The following is a 24,490-nucleotide window of genomic DNA, read 5'->3' on the forward strand; positions in this document are numbered from 1 at the left end:
CAATGACTCCATATATTTTGAATGATATCAATATTTACAATTACAAGCATCACACGGCTTCCAAAATTCCATGTGAAGTTTGCCCACTTGCAAAACACCAAAAATTACCTTTTCCGCAATCTGAAACCAAAGTAACAAAACCTTTTGAAATTATTTATGTAGACATATGGGGACCAAATCAAATTCAATCTCACGATGGCGCCAAATATTTTCTTACCATTGTTGACCAATTCACATGTTGCACTTCGGTATTTCTTCTCAAAGCCAAAGCTGAAGCTCAACTCTCTCTTCAAATTTTTTTTTTCCATTGTCCAAACTCAATTTGAGACCAAAATCAAAACCATAAGATTCGATAATGGAGCTGAGTTTCAGATGCCATCCTTCTATCAATCTAATGGGGGTAATACACCAACTTACATGTGTCGCCACACCCCAACAAAACGCCTTAGCTGAATGTAAACACCAATATATTTTAAATGTGGCACGCGCATTGAAGTTCCAATCAAACATGCCCATGAATACTGGTCTGAGTTCATTACTACAACAGTATACCTTATCAATAGAACCCCTACACCTCTCCTCCAATACAAATCACCTTTTGAGCTTTTATACAATCGTAAACCATCATACTCTCACCTCAAAATATTCAGTTGTTTATGCTATGCTTCCACCCTTGCCCATACACGTACTAAATTTGATCCACGAGCTCGTTCATGTATTTTTCTTGGTTACCTGTATGGTGTCAAGGGATACAAACTCCTTGATCTTAATACCAAATACATATTCATCTCTCGCAATGTAGTCTTTCATGAAGAATTTTTCTCGTTGAAACAAACCACAAGTATTACTTCCCCTGCGTCATTTCCTACCCCACAAATACCCTCCACACATATCCCATTATCTCCACCACTTCCGCCCTCTCCAATTGCCCAACAAGATTATAGCCATATTGATTTCCCATATCCTGAACCAACAATCACTAATACCCCTCCATCTTCTCCTCTCACTACCCCTACAATCCCACCTCCACGCCACTCAACTAGAATAAGAAAAGCCCCAGCATACCTTCATGATTTTCACTACCAACAAGCCACTACCTCACTCCAGTCAACATCCACGATGACAGCTATTGGTGCTCACATCACTGCAAGTAACACTCTTCCATTCCCTCTTTCTTCCTTCTTGTCTTATGATTCTCTTTCCCCTACATTCAAAGCTTTTACAACTTCAATTTCCCTTCACACCGAACCCTCTTCCTACACCCAAGCTGTCAAATTACCTATTTGGTGCAAAGCAATGGAGCAAGAACTAGCTGCTCTCAAGTTAAATGAGACCTGGTCCATTGTTGATCTCCCTCTCGACAAGTAGCCAATTGATTTCAAATGGACCTACAAATTCAAATTTCATGCCAATGGAACCATTGAAAGAGCTAAGGCTCGATTGGTCGCCAAAGGTTTTACACATCGTGAAGGGATAGACTTCCATGACACCTTCTCACCCGTTGCCAAAATCACTTCTATCCATTGCATTCTTGCTGTTGCAGCCATCAAAGGGTGGGAACTTCAACAATTAGATGTCAACAATGCCTTCTTATATGGTGAACTTGATAAAGAAATTTACATGAAGCCTCCTCTTGGTCACTATGCTGTCAAAACCAACAAGGTTTGTCACCTCCAAAAGAGCCTTTATGGTCTCTGCCAAGCTTCCAGACAGTGGAATACCAAGCTGTCCTCCACACTTGCTGAGTTTGGTTTCATCCAATCGAAAGTTGATTACAGCTTATTTATCAAGAACACAGCAAGCTCATTTGTTACATTGCTCATCTATGTCGACGACATTATCTTAATGAGCTCAGATACTACCTTGAGTAATGCTGTCAAATGTTTCTTGGAATCCAAATTCAAGCTCAAAACTCTCGGGCCACTTAAGTATTTCCTCGACATGGAAATCGCACATTCCAACAAAGGCATTTAGCTTTGTCAATGCAAATTTTCTTTGGATATATTATTTGAAGTCGGCTTGCTAGCATCCAAGCCATCCCCTTTATCCATGGAACCCAACATCAAGCTAAGCAAAGATGAAGGAGAACTTTTTCATGATCCCACCTTGTATCAGAAACTAGTGGGAAAATTGCTATACCTCACCAACACAAGACCAGACTTAAGCTATAGTGTTCACTTGCTTAGCTAGCTCATGGAATCCCTACGGCTTCCTCATTACAATGTTGTCACTAAGGTCCTTAGATATCTCAAAGGCACACCGGGTGAGGGCCTATTTTTTCCAACATCCTTTACCTTCGATCTTGTGTCTTATTCCGATGCTAATTGGGAAAATTGTCCAGACACTTGTCACTCAACAACTGGCTTCTGCATATTCATTGACAGCTCACTTGTCTCCTGAAAATTCAAAAAGCAGACCACTGTATCTCGTTCATCTGCGGAGTTTGAGTATTTGGCCATGGCTTCAGTGGTATTCGAGCTCACATGGCTGAGGTACTTGCTTCACGACTTGAATATAAAAATCTCACAACCTGCAACTTTGTACTGTGATAACTTAGCTTCCCTTCACATCGCGGCTAACCCAGTATTTCACGAACATATGAAACACATTGAACTCGACTGTCATATAGTTCACGACAAGATCAACTTTGGACAAGTTGTCACCGCACATGTTCCATCTTCAGCTCAGATAGCAGATTTACTCACCAAACCATTACACTCTCCCACGTTCAACCGATTGCTACTCAAGATGGGAGTAATTAACATTTACTCTCCATTTTGCGGGGGGATATTGAGAATACAGCAAGATCATCCCTCTAAGATGATCACAGTTCCACCAGATAAAAGTCCATAAAGCAATTCTGTTAGAGTTTGTTATTATACACTGGCATTAGCATTGTATTTATTCTTTTATTTTTATTCCATTCTTGCTGTACTCTATAAATAGAACAATCCTTATGTATAGAGCACGACGTGATCAATACAAGAGAATATACTTTGTTTCTCACCTTTGGACTTTTCTTACGCTACTGTTATTAACGAATTTGCCTATTATGACTACTCTATTTTTGTACGTAGATAACCAAGCTCTCCCTTATTTTTGTAATGAGGTATCTATCTAGACTTCTCACTATTGTTTAGCCATTTTGCAATTAAGCTTTGATTTGCTTTGCATTTTTGTTTTTCTATCTTGACGTAAATTTTCAAAGCACAAAAACAAACCATTTCATTAAAATAAGAGTTTTGTTACATACAAGCAAAGTTGCGTACTAATCTACATACTAATACTGATTCCTTCATACTTAAATTTTAAATTAGCACTGTTTTCAATAAAGTCTACTTTTTGTCTAATTATAATAGATTGATGCACATATTAATGGACAATTGTACTTGCAACTAGGGCTTAACAATTAAACCGAATAACCGACCCGACCCGAATACCCGATCATACCGACCCGAAATTACCCGAATCGTTTTTAAATGGGTAGAAATGATCAGCTTCCGAACCGTTTTCTATTCGGATCAAGTTGGGTTGGGTAATTACCCAATACCCGATTTAGTGACTTTACCCAGTAGGGCCAGTACGTTTCTTCTTCAGCTGACTCCACAGCCGCTGGGCTCTAGCTCCATTTCACACTCTCAAGGCTCTTGCTCTCTCATACTCTCACACTCTCAAGGCTCTCGCTCTCTCTCTCTTGTGCAGGTAAATACTCAAGGCTTTTCGATTAGGAGTTTTCATGACAGTTTTTCCCAACCCTTGGTTTTACATAACTGTGTTATTTGTTTGGATGGAGCTTTTGTGCAAATCTGTGTGTGTTTGTTTGGTTTTAATTATGGTGAAGCAAATATGGAAACTGCTAGAAATATGGGCTTAGATTACATTAATTCTGCGCACTATGGCAATTTAAGACAATTTGTAGTTTTTGATAAGTTACAGTAGTACTACGTCTTGAGAGTGAGAAGCCATATATATAATTCTGAGAAATACTAGAGCGCTTCTTATGCATGCAGGATGGATAATAACATATACTTGAGAATGAGTACTGTTTGTCTCAATGTATAATTTCACATCCCTTATCATCATTATTGAAATGGCATGGATGTCCAAGCAATCTGTTGGCAACTCCTTATGAAACCCAGTTCGTTTGTTTGATTTTAATGTACTGAATTAGATGCATGACTTCAAGTTGTTATTATGAAACCCTGTTCGTTCAATATACAATCTAAGTAGAAAATCTTTGGTTAGTACTATATCACAGTCATTCAACATATGTATGGATCTAAGCAGAAAATCTATCAGAAAAAGTCTTAAGGCTTTGCCAGATTGGATATGATCTACTTCACGTGGTTTGAAAGTCATGCAAGCAATTCTTATAGGCATGGATTGAGGGGAGAGATATTTTTTAATGGAAAAATAACATCATATTGTGGAGTCATTTTTGGGCTGACATTTGTTTTACATTCTTTGAGGATTTGACTTCAAATTCAGACTTTGTCGTGTTTCACCCTATACCAGTAATTTCTATTGGGTTTAGACTCTAATTATTTGCTCTCCGTTTTCTAGCTAACTTATTGTCCTATTTGTTCTACACTCTTTCCTACACTAGTTGGTGTTGACAGGTTTATCATGCCAGCTCCTTTTGAGACTTAACTTCTTTTTCTTTACAAACTAGTTGCTGGTGTGGTTTCCTCAATCCAAAATTTATTTACAAACTTCTTTTTATTAAGGTTTTGATTTAGGGTCTTTCAAGAACTGGCTTCGCTTCTTTGAGTATGTGTGTGTGTTTGCTGTGGGTTGAGCAGGAAGAATAATATTTTTATGATGTGTTTGTAATATGGTGTTCTTTATTACATAATCTGTTATGATTGCCCATTTTGTTGAAATTGTAGGATATGTGTTTGTAAAAAGTACTCTTAAAATGTAAGGTGTTCCTAGTTGAATTATAGTGTCATTTAATCTCCTTTTAGTATGTTACAAAATTCATCTCACATTAGCTAAAAATATCCTTTAACTTTGACTAATTTATTGATAGTACACTGAACTCTTACTTTCAAAGTCTCGACCATATTTTAAAAGTTTTCTTCTACTCTCATGGAAGACTTAAATCCTAAGCAAGCTTTTGTAAAAGTAGTTTAGCTCAAGCCCAACAGCCTGGCTAGCATTCAACCACACCAATTACATATTCCAACATATGAACAAGGCCTTAACCTGAAACGATCCTAAAAATGTCACTAATTTCAAGGCAATTTTAACACGTCTACTAATTTTAACACTCGATAAAAAATAAAAATAAAAAAAATAAAAAAAAAACAAAAACAAAAGTGTTCTATCACACCTCACTTTTCTTTGATAACAATATAATTAGTAATTTGAAAATGAACATGGGTTGGGCTGTCACTGTCAGACTCCATGTTCTTGGGCCTTTAACATTGGACCCAAAATAGATATCAATAAGAAAACTACTTTATAGAAAACATATATAGTTAGCTTTCTCCAAAATAGATAGTAATTTTTTTCATACGGAGATATTATTAATATTATTAATTTAATTTAAGTTGTCTCTATTGTTTTGGAGTGATTTATTTGCACCTGCCATGTGATTAATAATTTAATGATGCTTTCTTGATCTCAAATTGCAGTTGTGGAATCTAGTGCTGCTATGCCTTCGTCAGAGTCTGAATCAATCCCTGATGTAATTCATTTGGATAGCTCTCTACCTACAACTACTCCTCAGGATCATTTGGATAGCTCTCTCCCTACAACTACTACTTCTAATGTTCGCCCTCCTATCAAAAGATCTCAGGGTAAATCGGATGTATGGCTTCATTTTTCTAGGATTGAGGAAGGAGACCCCAATATTCACAAAGCTACATGCAATTACTGTGGTAAGGTTTTATTATGTCATTCTAAAAAACAATGTACTTCATCCTTGAGGTACCATAATGACAATTGTAAGGCATTTATTGAGATTGGAAAGGTTAACCCCCAATTAAAAACGACCGGACCTAGAAGGGATGGGGTGAATGGTACAACTAGCAGTCCTAGTTTTGGATCTGCCAAGTATAATGAGCAGAAAATAAGGTTGGCGGTAGCTAAGATGATAATTATGGATGAGCTACCATTTAGATTTGTAGAGAAACAGGGATTTAAAGACTTTATGTCTACAGTTGAACCTAGATTTCCAATTCCCTCTCGCATTATTGTTATGCGAGATTGTAAGAAAATGTACTTGATAGAAAAAGACAAGTTAAAGGACATATTCATGGCATCTGATTATAAGATTTGCATCACTACTGATATGTGGACATCAGTGCAAAATATTAATTATATGTGCATAACATCACATTTTATTGATGATGATTGGGTATTGCATAAAAGAATTATTGGTTTTATGAAAGTTCCTAATCATAAAGGGACAACAATAGGAAGAGAGATCGAATCATCTATACTTAGATGGGGCATAAAAAAGATATTTACAATCACAGTAGACAATACATCTTCTAATACTACGGCCATTGATTATTTGAGGAAGATTACCAAACTTAGAGATTGTTTGGTATTAGACAATGACCTTATGCATATTAGATGTTGTACACATATTTTGAATTTTATTGTCCATGATGGCTTGAAAGAAATTGATGGATCAATTGTGAAAATTCGAAATACTATAAAATATGTGAAGTCTTCTCCTGCAAGACTTGATAATTTCAAGTCATGTGCAGAGAGACAAATATCTTGGGTGGTGCGCTTCTTTCTCTTGATGTTCCAACTAGATGAAACTCAACCTATCTGATGTTGAGTGCATCTCTCAAGTATTATGCTGCTTTTGAGGTGATGTAAGATGAAGACAATCAGTTTGGCCAGCATTTACGTGAGGTTGGAGAAGGACCACCAACTTTAGATGATTGGAAAATTGTCAAGGTTTTTGTACAATTTTTGAAGATTTTTTACGACGTCACCTTGCAGATTTCAGGCTCAACTTATGCAACTTCACATTTGTTTATAAGAGAAATAGCTTCAATCTATAACCATTTGATCAAATTTTCTGTGGGTGATGATGATATGTTGAAAACTATGTCGGAGCGGATGCTTATGAAATATGATAAGTATTGGAGAAATTTTGAGAAAGTAAACAAAATCTTATTTATTGCGGCTATTCTTGATCCGCGCGCCAAGTTGGAAGTTTTGGAGTTTTGGTTTACAGGTTTTCTTGGTCATGAGCGAGCGTTTGAGCTTGTTACAAGGTTAAGGAGGATGATTGAGCAAATGTATAAACAGTATTCAAAATCTAATGTAAGTTCAAGTGTTGATAAAACTCAAAGCAACACAACGTCTTATGATGATGCAGATATTTCTAGTATGTATCGGCACTATCAAGCATCAAAGGGTGTCGTAGAGTCCAAATCAGAGTTGGATCAATATTTTATGGGGAGCCTTGAAGGATTGACATCAAACTTTAATATTTTAACGTGGTGGAAGATGAATTCAATCAATTTTCCAATCCTTGCCAATATAGCTCGAGATGTGTTAGCTATTTCCATAACTACTGTTGCTTCTGAATCGGCATTTAGTGTTGGAGGTCGTGTCTTAGATTCATTCTGTAGCTCACTGGCCCTTGCAACAGTTGAAACTCTTATTTGCACACAAAATTGGTTGATGGCTCCCTCCGTTAATTATGACTCCCAAGATGTAATGGAAGATGCGGAAAGTTACAAGTTAGAAACTGGTAAGATTCATATTTGAATAATATTTTCATATAATCATTTCAATTAATTATATTTTTAATATAATTTTTTTCCATGTAGAGATGACTTTGATGAATATTTTGAATGAGGCCGATTGAAGATTACTTGAATTTTTTGAACTTGAACTCATGGTGATTATTGAAATTCCTTATTTGATCGTTTCCCATATATGCTGGCTATTGATTATTGACTCATTTATGCCATTCTGAATTGCCCATGTAGATTTATGATGAGATAAGCTTATCAAATGGTGTTACGAGGCCATCACACTTGGAAGTTCGCAACAAAAGTAGGAATAGAATGATGTTAAGGAGAAAAAACTGAAAATTTTTGTTTGGAAGTTAGGCATAATGCAAGATTTTATTTTCTCTTGCATTCTAAGACTAATTGTTAAATAGAACAATGTACTTCAACTTTCTTAGCTATTTTTAGTTTATTGGGTTGGAGTTTATGCGTGCCTTTGTGTTGTAAAGAGAAATGAATAGACTCTTAAAAAAAAAGATTTAGCTATTAGATTGGAATCCAAGATTTTGAAGATATGAATTTGAAACAATATCAAGAATATTTCTAATGAAGTATTTTCTCAATTACTGCAGAGACAGTTTGCTAATGGAATAAAATGACCAAGTTTACCAAAAAGTAGCATCTTCAACCAATTAAGAAGTATACAAATAGTCATAGAGTCTAAACATGGATAATGAATATGATGGTTGTGATTGCAAAATTAGAGATACAACCCAATAACAAAGACACAACAACAATATGTCAATATATAGCTTTCAAAATCTAACAAATGAGATTGATTTGCCCCAAGAGTGGACATACTAGCTAACTATCTTCAAATAAAAAAAATATTAAAAAATGAGATTGACCCTTCTTGTTTAAGAAAAATGGATCCCCCATTTGCAGCAAAATATATATATATATATATATATATATATATATATATATATATATATATATAAAATAAAATTAAAAAAAAAAAGAGTAATCGGTTAATCGATTAATTTTCAAAAAAAGTCGAATTCGGGTAATCGGCTAATTTGGTTGGTTCGGAACTGCCTACTTCGGAATCTCTTGTTTTTGGGTCGGATCGGTTGTTCAGGCCGGCTAATTTGCAACTAGATTTTTTCTTAGAAAAATATAGTTGCAACTACAATTATGTACTAATCTGTACACCAATGTGATATGATTGATCAAAAAGTAGATTTTATTAAAAACAGTGTTAATTTAAATTTTAAGTATGAATAAATCAATATTAGTATATAGATTAATACGCGACTGTGCTTGTACTTAGCAAAACTCTTTTTTCTTAAAATAAAACTCCATGTCAGCTGGTCGGTGCACTTCGATGCACAGCAACGCCTGCAAGAAGACTTTTCGTTTCACGAAGGGGTGTGACCTTATCTCCCTTCGTTCAAACCCCCCCCCCCCCCCCCCCCCCCCCCCCTTCGCTCTCGGCTCCTCATCCTATCCCCTCCTCCATAAAGCCCTCCACGCCGCCCTCTTCCCGTTGCCTCAATATCTCCCTCATTCCTGCATATTTTATACGTTTCTCTTCTTTTAGTACATTTGAGCAAGCATATTCTGCTCACTTACAGACTTTATCTTCTTTCTTCTTCTTTTTTTTGCTTTCAAAATGGCTGCTTTCGTTGGCGTTTTGTCCGTCTACCAAACTCCGACAGTCGAGCTCTATAGAAGGACAGCAACAACAACAACGCCTTTGCTTTCGTTACAGTTATCCGAGAAGTCTCACTTCAGCAATGTTCTGAAAGCCTACAACTCTGGCCAAAGGCCATTCTCTTTCGATTCTAGTGGTACACTCAGGAGTGGTTTCAAGCAGCAAAGATTTGGTTCGATTCCCTCCGCTATTGCCACTCCCAATTCTTCGGTCCTGAGTGAAGAGGCATTCAAAGGCCTCGGTGGTGGTTTCTCAGAGGACTCTCTGGATGACTATTATGACTCAGAGACGGAGCCATCTTCTGCTGCCTCTGGGTTGCAGGAGGAACTCGCTATTCCCAAATTGGGATTGCCTCAGAGCCTCATCGATACCCTCGAGAGGCGTGGGATAACTCACCTTTTTCCCATTCAAGTATTTTAATCTCCCTCTCTCTCTCTCTCTCTCTCTCTCTCTCTCTCTCTCTCTCTCTCTCTCTCTCTCTCTCTTCTTTAGGCTGTGATTTGTTGGCTAATTGAAAAATTCATGCTTCTTGACGTGTTCATCTTATGAGTATGTTAGGTGTTAGAATATATATATATATATATGTCAATATATATATATATATATAGTCGAACAATCCAGCTTCTCTGGATTATTAGAAACTCTTGCGTCATAAAATTTTGCTTTGCAACTTGTTGATATAATTCGTACTAACACTTTGTTCACTGTCCTTGATTACCTGAGTTAAATTTGTTGCCGCAAAAAATTGCTTTCATGTAATGCTACCATTATTTAAAGCTATGATCCTGAATAACCACGAACTGAGGAATATCCTCTCTTTTCTTTTCACCGATATATTATATCTTGGGCTACTACGGTGTGTTTGACTTTTAAAACTAGCTCTTTTTATTTAATTTGCTCGACGCTAATATTTATATTTTGTCTTTTTCTGAAGTTTTAAACTTTCATGCTCAGTTGCTCCATTTATTGTAGAGTGCAGATGTTTTTTGTTCTATCATCATCAATGTCTATTTTTAAACTAGTTTAATTTTTTCTGAAAATTATTTACGTTAATAATTTTCTTTGTGCGTGTGAATGTCTATGTATATTTATATTTCTATGGTTTTGTGTGTGCGCAAGCTCGTGTGTGTTACCCCTGAATTGTGTACATGAAGTTGGCTAATGAGATTCCACATTTACTGATAAAAAATGAGATTACACATTATTTGGAAGGGAGAAGCTCAAGCCCTTTATGATGATTCCAATGGGCTCCAATTGTAATCTCAATTAGCCGTTTTGGAGTATAGGCCTTCACGTGGCTTGGAGCTTCTTTGGGTCATTACGATATATACTCTCGATATACTTATTATTTTGTCCTTCAATTATGTAGAGAGCTGTTTTAGTCCCTGCACTAGAAGGTCGAGATCTCATTGCTCGTGCAAAGACTGGGACTGGGAAGACATTAGCCTTTGGGATCCCAATTATTAAACGCCTTTATGAAAATGATGAACAAAGAGGGTCTCAAAGGTATTCACGATATCGAATATGCTAAAAGCTACCATTTTTGGATTTGTGTGATCATTCTTTGTATGTCAGGTATTTCTTTATGTGTTTGTAGGCAGTCCGGTCGTCTTCCTAGAGTTTTGGTTCTTGCACCTACCCGGGAGCTCGCAAAGCAAGTGGAAAAGGAGATCAAAGAGTCTGCACCTTATTTAAGTACTGTGTGTGTTTACGGAGGGGTTTCTTACGTTACACAGCAGAATGCACTTTCCCGTGGGGTTGATGTAGTTGTTGGAACTCCTGGTCGAATAATCGACCTTATCAATGGTAACAGCCTCAAACTAGGGGAAGTTCAATATTTGGTTCTTGATGAAGCCGATCAGATGCTTGCGGTTGGCTTTGAGGAGGATGTGGAAGTAATTTTAGAAAAGCTACCACCTGTGCGTCAGAGTATGCTTTTCTCTGCAACTATGCCTGGTTGGGTGAAGAAACTAGCACGGAAATATTTGAACAATCCATTGACAATTGATTTGGTACAATTTATTTCTTTTGCTTCTTTTCTTTCTTTTTATGCTCCCAAAAAATTGCAGGACTTTCATGTTTCCACAACTTGCATGATTAGAGAATCTCGTAGGATTAGGCATATAAGAATCTCCTTATAATTCAGATTTTGAGGGGCGTGTAATCACTATTATTTATGGACACTTTGTGGATGGTTCACATATTTAATATATAGTCAATGCCATGTTCTTTCTAATACCACAATGGTTGAGCACTTGATGATTAGTTTTAAAAGAAATCCTGATGATTTTTTTTAAAAATCATATTCCATATGCTTAGTGAAAAAGAAAAGAGAAAAATCACTTTACCAGACTCATTCCTGCGGAATATGATCTTTTCACTCAGTTGCCTATCAAAAAAAAAAAATCTGTTCACTCAGTTATGTTAGTTAGTCAATGTGCCCAGTTGAATGAAATATGATCCAACTCATCTGTGCAAATGCTCTCTCTCTCTCTCTCTCTCTCTCTCTCTCCCCCCCCCCCCCCCCCCCCCCCCCCCCCCCCCCCAGTATTAGTTTAAGACTTTATGGGTAAACATCTTGACCCCTACCCACTGCTTTGCAGCTTAGTTGTAATGTGAAATGCTATTCAGCTCGATTTGAACTGTGAAGTTTGGTTTTTTTATTTTTTTATTGCTTGAAACAAGCTTTAAGTTGTAACATACCAATGATAATATAGTCACATTTCTTCAACTTCCTTTGAAAGATTACGTTTGTGAGTAAAGTTAGATGCAAGGTTAAAGATTTCGTTTATAGCATTTGAGACTTCTTTGTGTTTGGCTTTTTCTCTGTTGGTAAAGGCTCCTCAATATGTATTTAGACCCATACTACAGTGAGACTGGAAATGAGTATCAAATCTTGTTTTTGTTCCCCTCTTCATCTCTGCAGGTCGGTGACCAAGAGGAAAAGCTTGCGGAAGGGATCAAGCTATATGCCATATCCGCCACTGCATCTTCAAAGAGGACCATTCTTAGTGACCTTGTCACGGTAAGAGTTGGCAGTCATATGTTAGTCTTGTTTCGGCCAATGTTATAGAAAGAACAATCATTGAACACTCATTTCTTGGAAGAGGCCCACAGCAGTTTGTTTTCACTTCCACATCTTCTAAAACTTGTGGAATATAACATATTAAAGAATGCAGTAAAGGCATTTACCTCCCAGCCATGAGCCACTCTGGTAAATCTGCATTCCATTAAGGGAGATCAATAGATAACTCCCAATGATCTGCCATATTAACTTCTTTGACACAAGCAACATTGAACACGTCTGGGAAAGCTTACTTGAAAGCCATACCACCACGTCTCAAATCATGCCAAAATATAATCCTGGTTCATTCAATATTCCACTTTGAATCTAGTGTGCTTAGATAACTGTCCCCAACCTTTTCTTATGTTCTTCCATAATTCCACCCTGTAAAGTCCTTTTACCTCATAAGAACACCATCCAAACATCCTTTTTTAGAGTCTTCAACTAAACTCCGCAAGGCCTGTCTCTCATTCTGATAATGCCAACATCACTTTTCCAAGAGTGCATGATTAAACAAGAGTAGGTTTGAACTCCTCAACATCCCTTCAAGATTGGAGTACATTATTTAGCCTGGCTTACCAGGTAAGATTGGCTTTTTCACCTAAAACACCCCAAATGAGGTCTTACTACAACATCTCTTATCGGTTAGTAACAATAGAAGAAAGTGGAAATAGAGACACGAAATGCGTAGACAGATTCAATGGTGTGTTCTTGATCTAAGTAATCTTTCTATGTATCACCTCTTTCCTGTAAAATGGTTAGGAATGTCACTTTCATTACCTTTAAGTACCAGATATTGCAAAATTCTATAAATTATTTAAACATAAAACAAAATGAATCACATCCGAAATACTATGCGAATGACACTTAATAAAATGCTTGACTAAGTCAGGGTCTCCAAACTAGTTTTGGCTCAATCACTGGTTCTGGAACTACTGACCCTTCATCATCATGATCAATATCTGGGATGTTTAAATCATAAAAATAAGTCAAGTTGAATACTTGGTAAATGGATAGGTGACACAGTATATGAGGTGTAGAAACGAGTGTCATTTGAAATAACATTCACGCTTTCTATAAGAAACTTCAAACATATCACAAAAGCATTTTCCTTTAATCTCTCAAGTTGCCAGCACACATTTAAGCGTGGGTGGGGATCATAAGGATCTCAGTTTTGTGCCTGTGGCCATTGGTGGGACCCCGTCTAGGATACGGACGTTACTCGATAAACTAGGCTCACTCGAGTGAGCGATTTCCAATGGACAATAAAAGAGGGCTTGCCCCCTTTGGTACCATTGATCCGCAGTCATACCAAGAGAAACATTTAAATCATTTACATGCATGCATCATGCTGTCACACTTTTCCTTTTCTTTCTCTCTTTCATTTATGATATTCATAACTTGGCATATTTACATCATAAGTATAGGGAAAGCATACACACAAATTCGTTTGCAATCACTTTTTATTTCACACAGTATTGGATGGATGGAAAGTATTACAAAATACGGTTACATAACATCATAATACATCAAACAATTTTAGAGAAAAAAATTCATTGACATTTGAAGAAGCAAGGTATGATCATATTTCCTTACCTCATTACCTTGTTTGCTCAACCTTAATTCTTCCATAGCAACCTAGGAAAAACATTTAAATGAGGTTAGTTCTCGTTTTTCTTTATCAAACACTTGTATTTTTAAAGAAATGACTCTATAGTTAGGTGTATACTGCTTGTATTCTTCCTGTGTACTTGGGCTATGCCTATGACTCTTCTAAAGGAAGAAGGGATTCGCTAATGCCAAGAGAGAAATTGCCAATTAACGAGACTGATTCCAGATGCCAGTTCTATGGTCTCTTATGCAAATCTTAAACTCAAGGTTTCGAGTTCCTTGAGTTCTTAGTAGCAAGCGAAGCGATCTTTGGAAGCAGGAGTATAACCAAGATTGTTTTGAACACAAGCAACCAAAGCTGAAAGTTTTAGCTGTTTGTTGTTGTATCTTCCCTAAGGGGAGATGAGCGTAGCAAAGAGGGGGAACAATTACTCAACAGAGAATAAGTGCTTTGTTTTCAGATTATCGAGATAGAGGTAGGAAAAAGAGAGATTTTCGTCATTTGTGGATCCCTCAGATAAATGCAGTAATTCGCTAAAAAAAAATGACTCGTTGTTCAAAGGAAGATCACATTAGACTATCTTGTCGCTAGATGCATATGCACTTTTTAGTTGACAAGACATAATTTTGCTCAATTATAACTTTTGTGGCTATTATGAACCTTTAAAAGGTCTTATAAAGCTTCTATTTAATACCCTGCAGGCTGCTGCTCAGTGGCTTAAACATTAGTGTTCCTAGACTTGCTCTGGCTCCTGTAGAGCTTCTTAAAAACTCTAAAAGCTGTTGGACAGTTTTGGTCCTGGGCCGAAAAACAAGCTTAACTTTGGGTGTGTGCATGTGGGCTGCGCCTTGTGGCATAGGGTTTTACCCCTTATGATTCCAATTATATGCCTCAATCCCTGGGACAAATGGAGTCACTGCAATGCTTAATTTTTTGTGCTAACAATTATGGCCTTTAAACTCTATAGGAGGGTTGCACAAACCTTACTGTGAACTATGAAGGATTCAAGTGTCAACAATCTGTCCAATAGAGTTTCTAGACAGTGTTGTGGTTTCTTGCTTTTTTGTAGCCTTACCATTCTGTATATTATTTATAGGGAAACAATAGGAAGCAACTTAGTATGGTTTGGTTTCACAAACCTTTCAAACCATCTGATTCCATTTTATCTCATCTCATCTCTACATCCAAACACCATTCAAAGTTTCGAACACAAACATTTTTCAATTTCAATTTTTCAACATTTTCATCTAATCATTACAACTTTTCCAAACTTCCAAATAAAACACAAAGAACAATGCAACTTTTTCACATTCCAAAACAAAAATAATATAAAAAATTATATTCTAACCCTCTTTTAACTTTATAATTTTTTTTTCAACTTTTTCTCTCTTCTTTTCCAAAACCCCATAAAACATCTTAACTCAAACTATTTCACTACTATTCACAAATTATCTCACTACTATTTACAAATTTCTCTTCTCATCTCATCGGTGTAACCAAACGAGGCCCTAGACTCATTTCAAAATTCTAGAGAGGATACCTACTAGAACTCACCATGAATTTAATTTATAGGTTGTACCAAGAATACAGCCATTAGGGATCCTTTAAGGCTTGAAAAAGATGATGTTAAGGTGCTAAAATGGTAGGAAAACACAATCAGTGTGCACTGATTTCACTGTTGTATGAGTATCAGAGTTGTATTTCCTGGCGGTTGCAGCGAAAGATGAGGTTTCAGACTTGTATTTCCTGTTCAGAAGTCCCTATCTTGGCAGACACATCATAGTAATCTCAGTGGCTAATTTTCAAAATTTTCATGATGGAAAGTGGCAAAACTTGAAAATTATAGCTTATCTATGGTCGTGACAGGTTCTGGAAAGAATTTGCATTGATGCTACTTTGGTTTGTTTAATGGAAAATAGGAGGAGATGGCTGTAAAGTGTCGTGGCAGACCTGGGAATGGCTTCCTATACTTTTCCTATAAGATTTGATGTAAGTATTTGAATGACGAGGGCTGGGAGGGGGGCTCCACACTTAGTTAGGGTGATGTTTGATTAAATGCAGCTAGGGTTTGAAGGAATAAAGCCTACCTGATATGAACCTAATTGGCTGTAGATCTTGGTAGTTTTGGAATACCTGCAAGCTTCTAAACTTTAAAATTCAAACAGACAGGAATTCTAAAAGTGCTTGGTAGGCTTGATTGCTGGGTTCTAGAAGCTCTTTTTCATTAATTTCAGTCAGGGCAAATCTTTTCTTACCCAAAAACTCACCAGACAACTTTCTGGAGGTTCCCAGTCAGCTTTCACAGCTCTGCACAGGTCTAAATAGAATCCCAATTTGGCAAGTTTTTTAATACTTTCCATAAATTAATAATTAAGATAAAAAAGAAGTCTGTCAACGAGTGTTAATGCACCAACTGGTGTTTACCAGCATTTAAAACACAATCAATCAGCTAATTACATGATACCTAATGACAAATACATCCTCTCCCTACCAGCCAGCTGCCCTTTGCTCCATCTTCTCAACTACCCTATTCTAGATTACCTTTGCCTTGAAGGTGGCCCCCAAGGGAATTTTAAGGTATCTCAAAGGTAAAGATGACATCTCACACCCCAAAATGCTAGCCAAACTACCTACGTTGGTAACTTGACCCACCATCAACAAATTAACTTTCAAGCCTGAAACCACTTCAAAACATAAGAATAAAGCACGCAAGCAATGAAGGTGATCTGAGTTTTCCCCACAAAATAACAAAGTATTAGATGCATGAAGATGTGACAAGTAAATAACACTAGAGTTCCTAAACCCATCTTTTCAACAAATATAAAAGGAACTCCCAATTAACATGTTCATAGGGTTCTCTAACCCCAAGGGATTGGCCCAAGTGGTGAAGGCCTTGGTCTTGGGGTCTCATTCCCTTCAAGGTCCAAGGTTCAATACCTCATGGGTGCAAACAATCCTTTGGGGCCACACTCCCTGGTGAAAAGCTAGCGATTCAACCAGTTCCGTGTAGGGAAACTTCCGAGGGTGCGGTGTACGGGACCGGGGTTTATTCTGCAGGGGTGGGTCCAAAGGGCCCTGCCTTGGAGAGGTTCCCCGACATAAAAAAAAAACAAACATGTTCATAGGGTTCTCAGTATCTACTTTGTAGAGCACCATAGGCTCTGCAAATCTAAGCCTATTATCCAAGCACTTGCTAGCAATAAGGGTGGAGTCTAATATTTGCTTCATCTAACAAAGGCATTCTAGGGGCTTTGAAATGATCCTCTATCACCATATGCAACCTATTAGCAAGAAGTTCAGAAATGATTGTGTACACCCCTTATATCTTCTTCAATCATATACTAGTAGACTTGAAAGAAAGCCATAGAGAAACCATCTGGCCCCATGCCTTTTCACTATTCAATGCTTTCACAACTTTACAAAAGTCCGTCTCCTGAAAGGGCCTTTCAAGTCTCAAGGACTTCTCCTCAAGGATTCAAAAGCCTTGCCATCTAACTAAAGTTGGGTCAGTTAATTGAATGGCTTTCCTAACGAAATTCGGACCAATTGGATTGGGGCTCTTAAACCTGCCTCTGGCCGTTTAATGAAATGGCACGTTTAGGATCTACATCGGCCTGTCATTTTACCTTCCACTTGGATTGGTTTTTTATGAGCTAGAGCACCATTAGCCAAAGATGGTCTATTAACTAGCAAATCCTTATCTAAGCTTGTCCCACCAAGCTGATATTGGTTTATATTAGTTCTTATTATGAAGTGTTAGAATATCTTGAAGTTTATGATGATTTGTTTTTTTTTTTGGCCATCAAAGGAGTAAATATTATACCTTATTAGAATTTTTGTGACATGAATATACAGTGAGAAGTGAGAGGCTAGCTAGTAAACTTTAGGAATGACTTAAGAGACCTGATCACAAACTCTTTTATGAATTTCAATCTATATTTTAATTATTATAATTTGGTTTATCGCATATCAATACTTATCAAAAAAACAAAGAAAAGATTTTTTTTCATTTTGAACCCTGTCTGATTGATCTGGTAAATATGAAGGAATCGTAAAATTTTAGAGTGAATTGTCTAGAACACCCTTACCAAAGTTAAGTGAGAAAAATGTAATGAAAAGAGCCATGTGGGCCTCCACCACTCACTGACCACCCTGCCGCCTAGATCAGGCCATCCAGTTGCCGCTCCAAAAAGGCCACTCCCTGGGTGTTTGGCCTGATTTAGACACCCTACTACCCTAGGGGGTGGTTGATGGTGTCCATTTTTCGTTGGCCCAATCTAGGGCACATGGTTCTCTCTCTCTCTCTCTTGCTCTAATTTTAATTTCTCTTTATTTATTCTTTGTATACTCATCAGATGTGTGAATCGAAGGAAATTGGTAGTTTGAAGTACCAGATCATTGCTTTTGGTAATTTGAACAAAGCTTGGTAGTTGGAGGTGCAAAATGAAACTTCTTTAAAAATGTAACCCTTCTTAGTTATTTCTTGCTCCTAGTTTTCTAATGCATCACAAGATATTTTGTTCACATGTCATTGCATCAATATCATCTCTCTTTGGATTGCTTTTCAATTCAAGTTCAAAGATAAAGGTAAAACTTCATTTACATTACACCAAGTGTTAATATCTATCAGGTTTATGCAAAGGGTGGGAAGACCATTGTTTTCACACGGACAAAACGCGATGCTGATGAAGTCTCAATGGCATTAACAAATAGCATTCCTTCTGAGGCATTGCATGGAGATATATCTCAGCATCAAAGGGAGAGAACGTTAAATGGTTTTCGACAAGGGAAATTCACAGTTCTTGTTGCCACTGATGTTGCATCCCGTGGTCTCGATATCCCCAATGTTGATCTGGTAAGCTTGTGGAAAATTCAAGAATTTATAATTTTCTAGCACTTTTTACTTTTGGTGATTTGGATCTCTTGTATATTTCCTGTGTACTGGGATAACACCCTTTTCTGTCTTTAATAAAATCTTTATCTTGCTTATTAAAAAAACTAAGTTTGTGGAATTGGTTTATGACCCATAATAAACTATTTATCTTCCTATGATAAACTCTAGTATTTTAAGTATCTTATTCATCTATCAAAAGTTTTAAGTATCTTACATAAATTTAATAATTTTAAAAAAAGAATTAGACATGAAAATATGATATTTTCCATTAACATTTGTTCTTAAAATACATTCGTTCATTGCATCTGAGATCGCAAATTAATATTGAGATTGGCCTAAGATGAGATTCACTGCATTGGTTCATTATCTGAAGTAAATTATCACTTGGAGAGAAACAGTTGGAGATCAACTTTTGCTCGTATTGGAAACGTCCACTTCTGATTCCATATTGCATCTCCCACTTTTCAGATTTGCTACTAGTGTTATGATTTTGCTTTTATTGAAAGTTTTTCGTTACCTGTTACACTTTTCTCCAGCTTTTTCTTTTGATGCATTGAAAGAATCTCGTTCTACCCATTTCTCCAGGTCATTCACTATGAACTTCCTAATGATCCAGAGACTTTTGTGCATCGATCTGGTCGTACTGGACGTGCAGGAAAAGAAGGTACTGCAATTCTGTTGTTTGCTACTAGCCAGAGGAGAACGGTGAGATCCCTTGAGCATGATGTGGGATGCAAGTTTGAGTTTGTTAGCCCACCAGCCATTGAAGAGGTTCTGGAGTCATCTGCTGGACAAGTGGTTGCTACTCTTGCCGGAGTTCATGCCAAGTCTGTAGAGTTTTTCACCCCAACCGCACAAAAATTGATTGAAGAACGGGGAGTGAGTGCTCTTGCTGCTGCACTAGCACTATTGAGTGGATTCTCCCGACCTCCTTCATCCCGGTCTCTCATCAATCATGAGCAGGTAAATGATGCCTTCTATTTTCTGTTGGAAGTTAACAAGTTGTAAAGGTCTCGTCAATATTAAGCAGTTAAATGACGAGACTTTTATTGACATTGAAGCTTAGTAATTCTTAAATTTTCTTGTTGGCAGTTTGTCCTTTGGGGAATAATAGTCTTGAAATGAAGTTCAACATTTGATTTCAAATAATCATTAATTCAAATGAATGTTTGAAAAATAAAGAATGCATAATTGTTTGATGCTTAAGACTCGTGAAAAAAATTTTCAAAAGCAAAATAATTTAAAATGTGCAATCAGCTCAATCCTTGAACTTTTTACAGCTCAATGCCTTCTATTGGGCTTTGATGATTCATTCCTACTCGGTACTTGTATTGCAGGGATGGGTTACATTGCAATTGAGTCGAGATCCAGCTTATTCTAGTAGATACCTGTCTGCTAGATCTGTCACTGGGTTTCTTTCTGATGTTTATCCTGCAGCTGCTGATGAAGTTGGAAAAATACATCTAATTGCAGATGAAAGGGTTTGTGTCTACAATGTGCTCTGGTTATTCCGTTCTAGAATCTCTATGTCTATGCATTGCTTTTTTCTAGTATAAGTTATTGATGCAGCTTATATCAGGTTCACGGTGCGGTTTTTGATCTTCCGGAGGAGATAGCCAAAGAGTTGCTTAATAGGCAAGCACCACCGGGAAACACAATTTCCAAGATTACCAAGGTTGATTATAGATTTGGTCGTTTCTTTTAATAGTTGCTTGTAATGACATGATGACACGTGTTGCATGCATCGGCTATGAGTTTATTCATTTGAAGTTTTTCTATTGGTATGAGTCCCTGCATTAAACTACTAGCTGATTTTTTCCTTCTATTTGAATGACAGTTGCCTGCATTGCAAGATGACGGGCCTCCAAGTGATTATTATGGCAGGTTTTCTGGCAGGGATCGGAATAACAGGCGAGGATCTAGAGATCGGAGAGGTCTTAGAAGTTCACGGGGTCGGGATGGTGGTCGAGACTCGGAAAGTGACGACGGTTTATTTAGGAGTGGTGGCCAGAGTTATAAAACCGACAACAATTGGTCTCGATTTTCAAAAGGCAGGGGAAACGATTGGCTAATTGGAGGTAGACAATCGAGAACCAGGGACAGGTATATCTCTTTAAAAAAATTTACTTTTTTTTTTTTTTTTTATTCCTAAAAGAAAATGGCCTTAATCTTGAAATTCATGTTAATGGGAGGTGCAACTCGGGGTGAGGGGTTGTATATTGTTGAGTTACTTGTATTTAACTTAAGGTCATACTTGGTTGTCTGTCCATCTATCAACACAATATCTGTATAAACTCACTAAACATCCGAATGTCCATCACAGAAGCTTTGGAGGTTCCTGTTTTAATTGTGGACGGTCAGGGCACAGGGCGTCAGAATGCCCAAGCAAGCAAGACTATTAGTTGTACTGCACTCCATATTATATTTCGTCTCACCAAGCAAGACTTTGAATGTTTTTCACAGCCTGTTCAATAGAACCAGGAGATTTAGAGATTTAGAGGAATCAAGTTATCAACTCTATCTTGCTCTCTCTCACTCTGTAGTTGCGATTTTCAATTTACGTAAAACTAAATATGCATCTTTTTAGTATCTCTTGGCGCTGATGAAATTTCTCAAGATAGAGATTTAGTAGCATTCTTTGTCGTTTGGATATTTCTCATCTTTTAAAATTGACAGTGATAATCTGGTTGGAAAAAATACTTATAAAAAATATTTATTTAGAAAAACGGAAAGAAAAAATTCAGTGTTCCAAGGCTTCGCCCATTTCCAGTAGCGAGCTGAACTCGTAGAGCACTCACATTGATTTCCCAAAGCAATTTCCTAAAATTTGGCTAAACAACATTTCTTAAAATTTTCTCTTAAATTTTCCTCATCTATCAAAAATCTCATACATTTTATTTCCTATCTTTTCTCTATTATATTAAAACAATATTTTTCTATTCTTTATTTATAATCTTTGCTTACTTCTATTTACAAATTTAACTACTTACTTTTATTTACAAATTTAACTACTTACTCTTGTCTTTTTATTATATTTTCAACTATTACCTTCTACCTAATTTGTAAACACAAATATAGATTTTTCTTTTACTGGTTACGATAATAGTTTTGAAATTATTATTGTATTAAAAATAATAAAATTATTTATAAAATTGTGTATTTCCAATGCAATGATATTTGTAATGGATAAATACAAATCAAGATTATGGTTTTGTTCAAAATTTAATGATAATATTTTTTTTGTCATTTGTCCGATGGTAATACTTTTTTGTCCTTTGTCTGATGGTAGTATTTTTTTTCCTTTGTCTAACATTAACATATTTTTTGAGTGGCAACAGTAATTTTTTTTTTCTTTTGTGTCGCCATGGCTTTATACATTGTAGGGTATTGACCTGTTCGGCCCCCTACCTCGAGGCAAATGAGGTATGAAGTTTGTAGTCATCATTAATTATTTCACCAAATAGGTGGAGGTCGAAGCTCTAGTGATAATAATGGCAAGCAACATCACCTGATTCCTATGGAAGTCAAGAGTGTACAGATTTGGAAATTTGACTTGTCCCCAAGACACCCCAAGGCCAACGGGTAAGTCGAGACAACTAACAAAATGCTGCTCTCAATACTGAAGAAGAGGCTTGACGAGAAGAAAAGGACTTGGGCAAATGAACTCTCTGGGGTACTGTGGGTCTATCAGACCACCGTCAAAACTTCGACAAGGGAAATCCCATTTACCCTCACTTATGGACATGAGGTGACAGTGCCGGTCGAAATAGGGATGCCCACCTACAAGATTCACCAGTTCAACCAACACTCTAATGACGGGAGACTAGAAGAACAGCTCGACCTACTAGAGGAGAAAAGGCAAAAAGTCAAGTTTAGAATAACATTCAACAAGAGGAAGATCAAGAAGTAGTACTTTAACAAGAGAGTCAAGCAAAGATTATTCAAAGTTGGCGACCTAGTGCTAAGACAGACAAGGACAACTACTCGAGAAGAAGGAAAGTTGGGGTGGCGATGAGAAGGCTCGTATGTTGTCACTGCCAACAACCGTCCGAGCTCCTATTGACTATGAGAAGCCCAAGGAAAAGAGCTACCGCACCAATGGAATGCATAACACCTTTGGAAGTTCTTTTGCTAAAACTGTAAACGTATATACGAATGATGAATAAAGTTTTTTTTTTTCCTCAAAATTGTGTCTTAACTCCAGGCTGCTCGACCTCCCTCATGGCAGAGCGAGGGTTTAGCCTTGGCTGCCCCGACTACTTACCTTTCGATTAAGAGTTAACAGACGGGTCCAGCCTCATATTTTCCAACCTCCCTCAAGGTGAAGCATGGATCTAGCCCTTGGTAGCCCCCCCGACTTACCTCCCCGTGGAGATTCAACAAGCAAGCCAAGCCTCAGACTGTTGGACTTCCCTCAAAGTGAATCACAGGTCTAGCCCCTTGGTTGCCCGACTCACCTCAATGTTGGGCTCAAAAAGGTGAGTGCAGACTCCAGGCTACTCGACCTCTCTCACTGCGGAGCGCAAGTCCAACCATTGGCTGCTCGACTACTTACTTTCTAGTGGAAAATCAACAAGCAGGTCTAGCTATAGACTGTCCTACCATCACCACGGTAAAGCATGGGTCCAACCCCTTGGCCGCCCGACTTACCTTCCGGTGGCGCTCAAAGAGGCGAGTCTAGCCTCCAGGTTGCTCAACGTCTCTCATGGTAGATCACGGGTCCAGCCTTTGGCTGCCGACTACTTACCTTCCCATGGAGATTCAACAAGCGAGTCCAACCTCACACTACCTAACCCCCCCTCCCAACCCCACGTTGAAGCGCAGGTCCATTCCCTTGGCTGCCCGACTTGTGTCTCCATGGGGATCATAAAGGCAAGTCTAGTCTCCAGGCTGCTCAACCTCTCTCAAGGCATAGCGCAAGTCTAGCCCTTGGCTGCCTAACTACTTACCTTCCCGTGGAGAGTTAAGAGTCGGGTCCAGTCTTAGACTGCCTAACCACCATCTTGACGGAGCGGGGGTCACTTACCTCCCTGTGAGGATCAAAGAGGTGAGTCTAGTCTCCAGGCTACTCGACCACTCTCATGGCGGAGCCTGGTCTAGCCCTTGGTTGCTTGACTACTTAGCTCCCCGTGGAACAGATAGTTCTAGCCTTAGACTATCAGACCTCCCTCATGGTGAAACGCGGGTCCATCCCCCTAGTTGCCCGACTAATTACCTCTTTGTGAGGCTCAAAGAGGCAAGTCTAGTCTTGAGGTTGCTCGACCTCTCTCACGGCGAAGTGCGAGTCCAGCCCTTAGTTGCCCGACTACCCACCTTCACATGGAGAGTCAAGAGTCGAGTCCAGCCTCAAACTTCCCGACCACCATTTCAACGAAGCACAGGTCCAATCCCCTGGTTGCCTGACTATTTACCTCCTAATGAGGATCCAAAAGGCAAGTCTAGTCTCCAGGTTGCTCGACCTCCCTCATAGTAGAGCGCTCGTCTAGCCCTTAAC

General features: G+C 37.8%; 1 protein-coding gene across 1 annotated transcript; it reads left to right on the forward strand.

Moving 5' to 3' along the window:
- Positions 1-9,172: 9,172 nt before the first annotated feature.
- On the forward strand, positions 9,173-21,585 carry LOC122303972 (DEAD-box ATP-dependent RNA helicase 3, chloroplastic-like). The gene is made up of 10 exons (XM_043115978.1): positions 9,173-9,837; positions 10,796-10,932; positions 11,024-11,438; positions 12,353-12,451; positions 18,733-18,957; positions 19,582-19,959; positions 20,334-20,477; positions 20,576-20,671; positions 20,834-21,099; positions 21,320-21,585. Exons 1-10 carry the CDS (start codon positions 9,385-9,387, stop codon positions 21,396-21,398), a joined length of 2,292 nt encoding a protein of 763 aa, XP_042971912.1. The 5' UTR covers positions 9,173-9,384; the 3' UTR covers positions 21,399-21,585.
- Positions 21,586-24,490: the final 2,905 nt, after the last annotated feature.

Source organism: Carya illinoinensis, chromosome 1, assembly GCF_018687715.1.
Source record: "Carya illinoinensis cultivar Pawnee chromosome 1, C.illinoinensisPawnee_v1, whole genome shotgun sequence".
In the NCBI taxonomy this organism is placed as follows: Eukaryota; Viridiplantae; Streptophyta; class Magnoliopsida; order Fagales; family Juglandaceae; genus Carya; species Carya illinoinensis.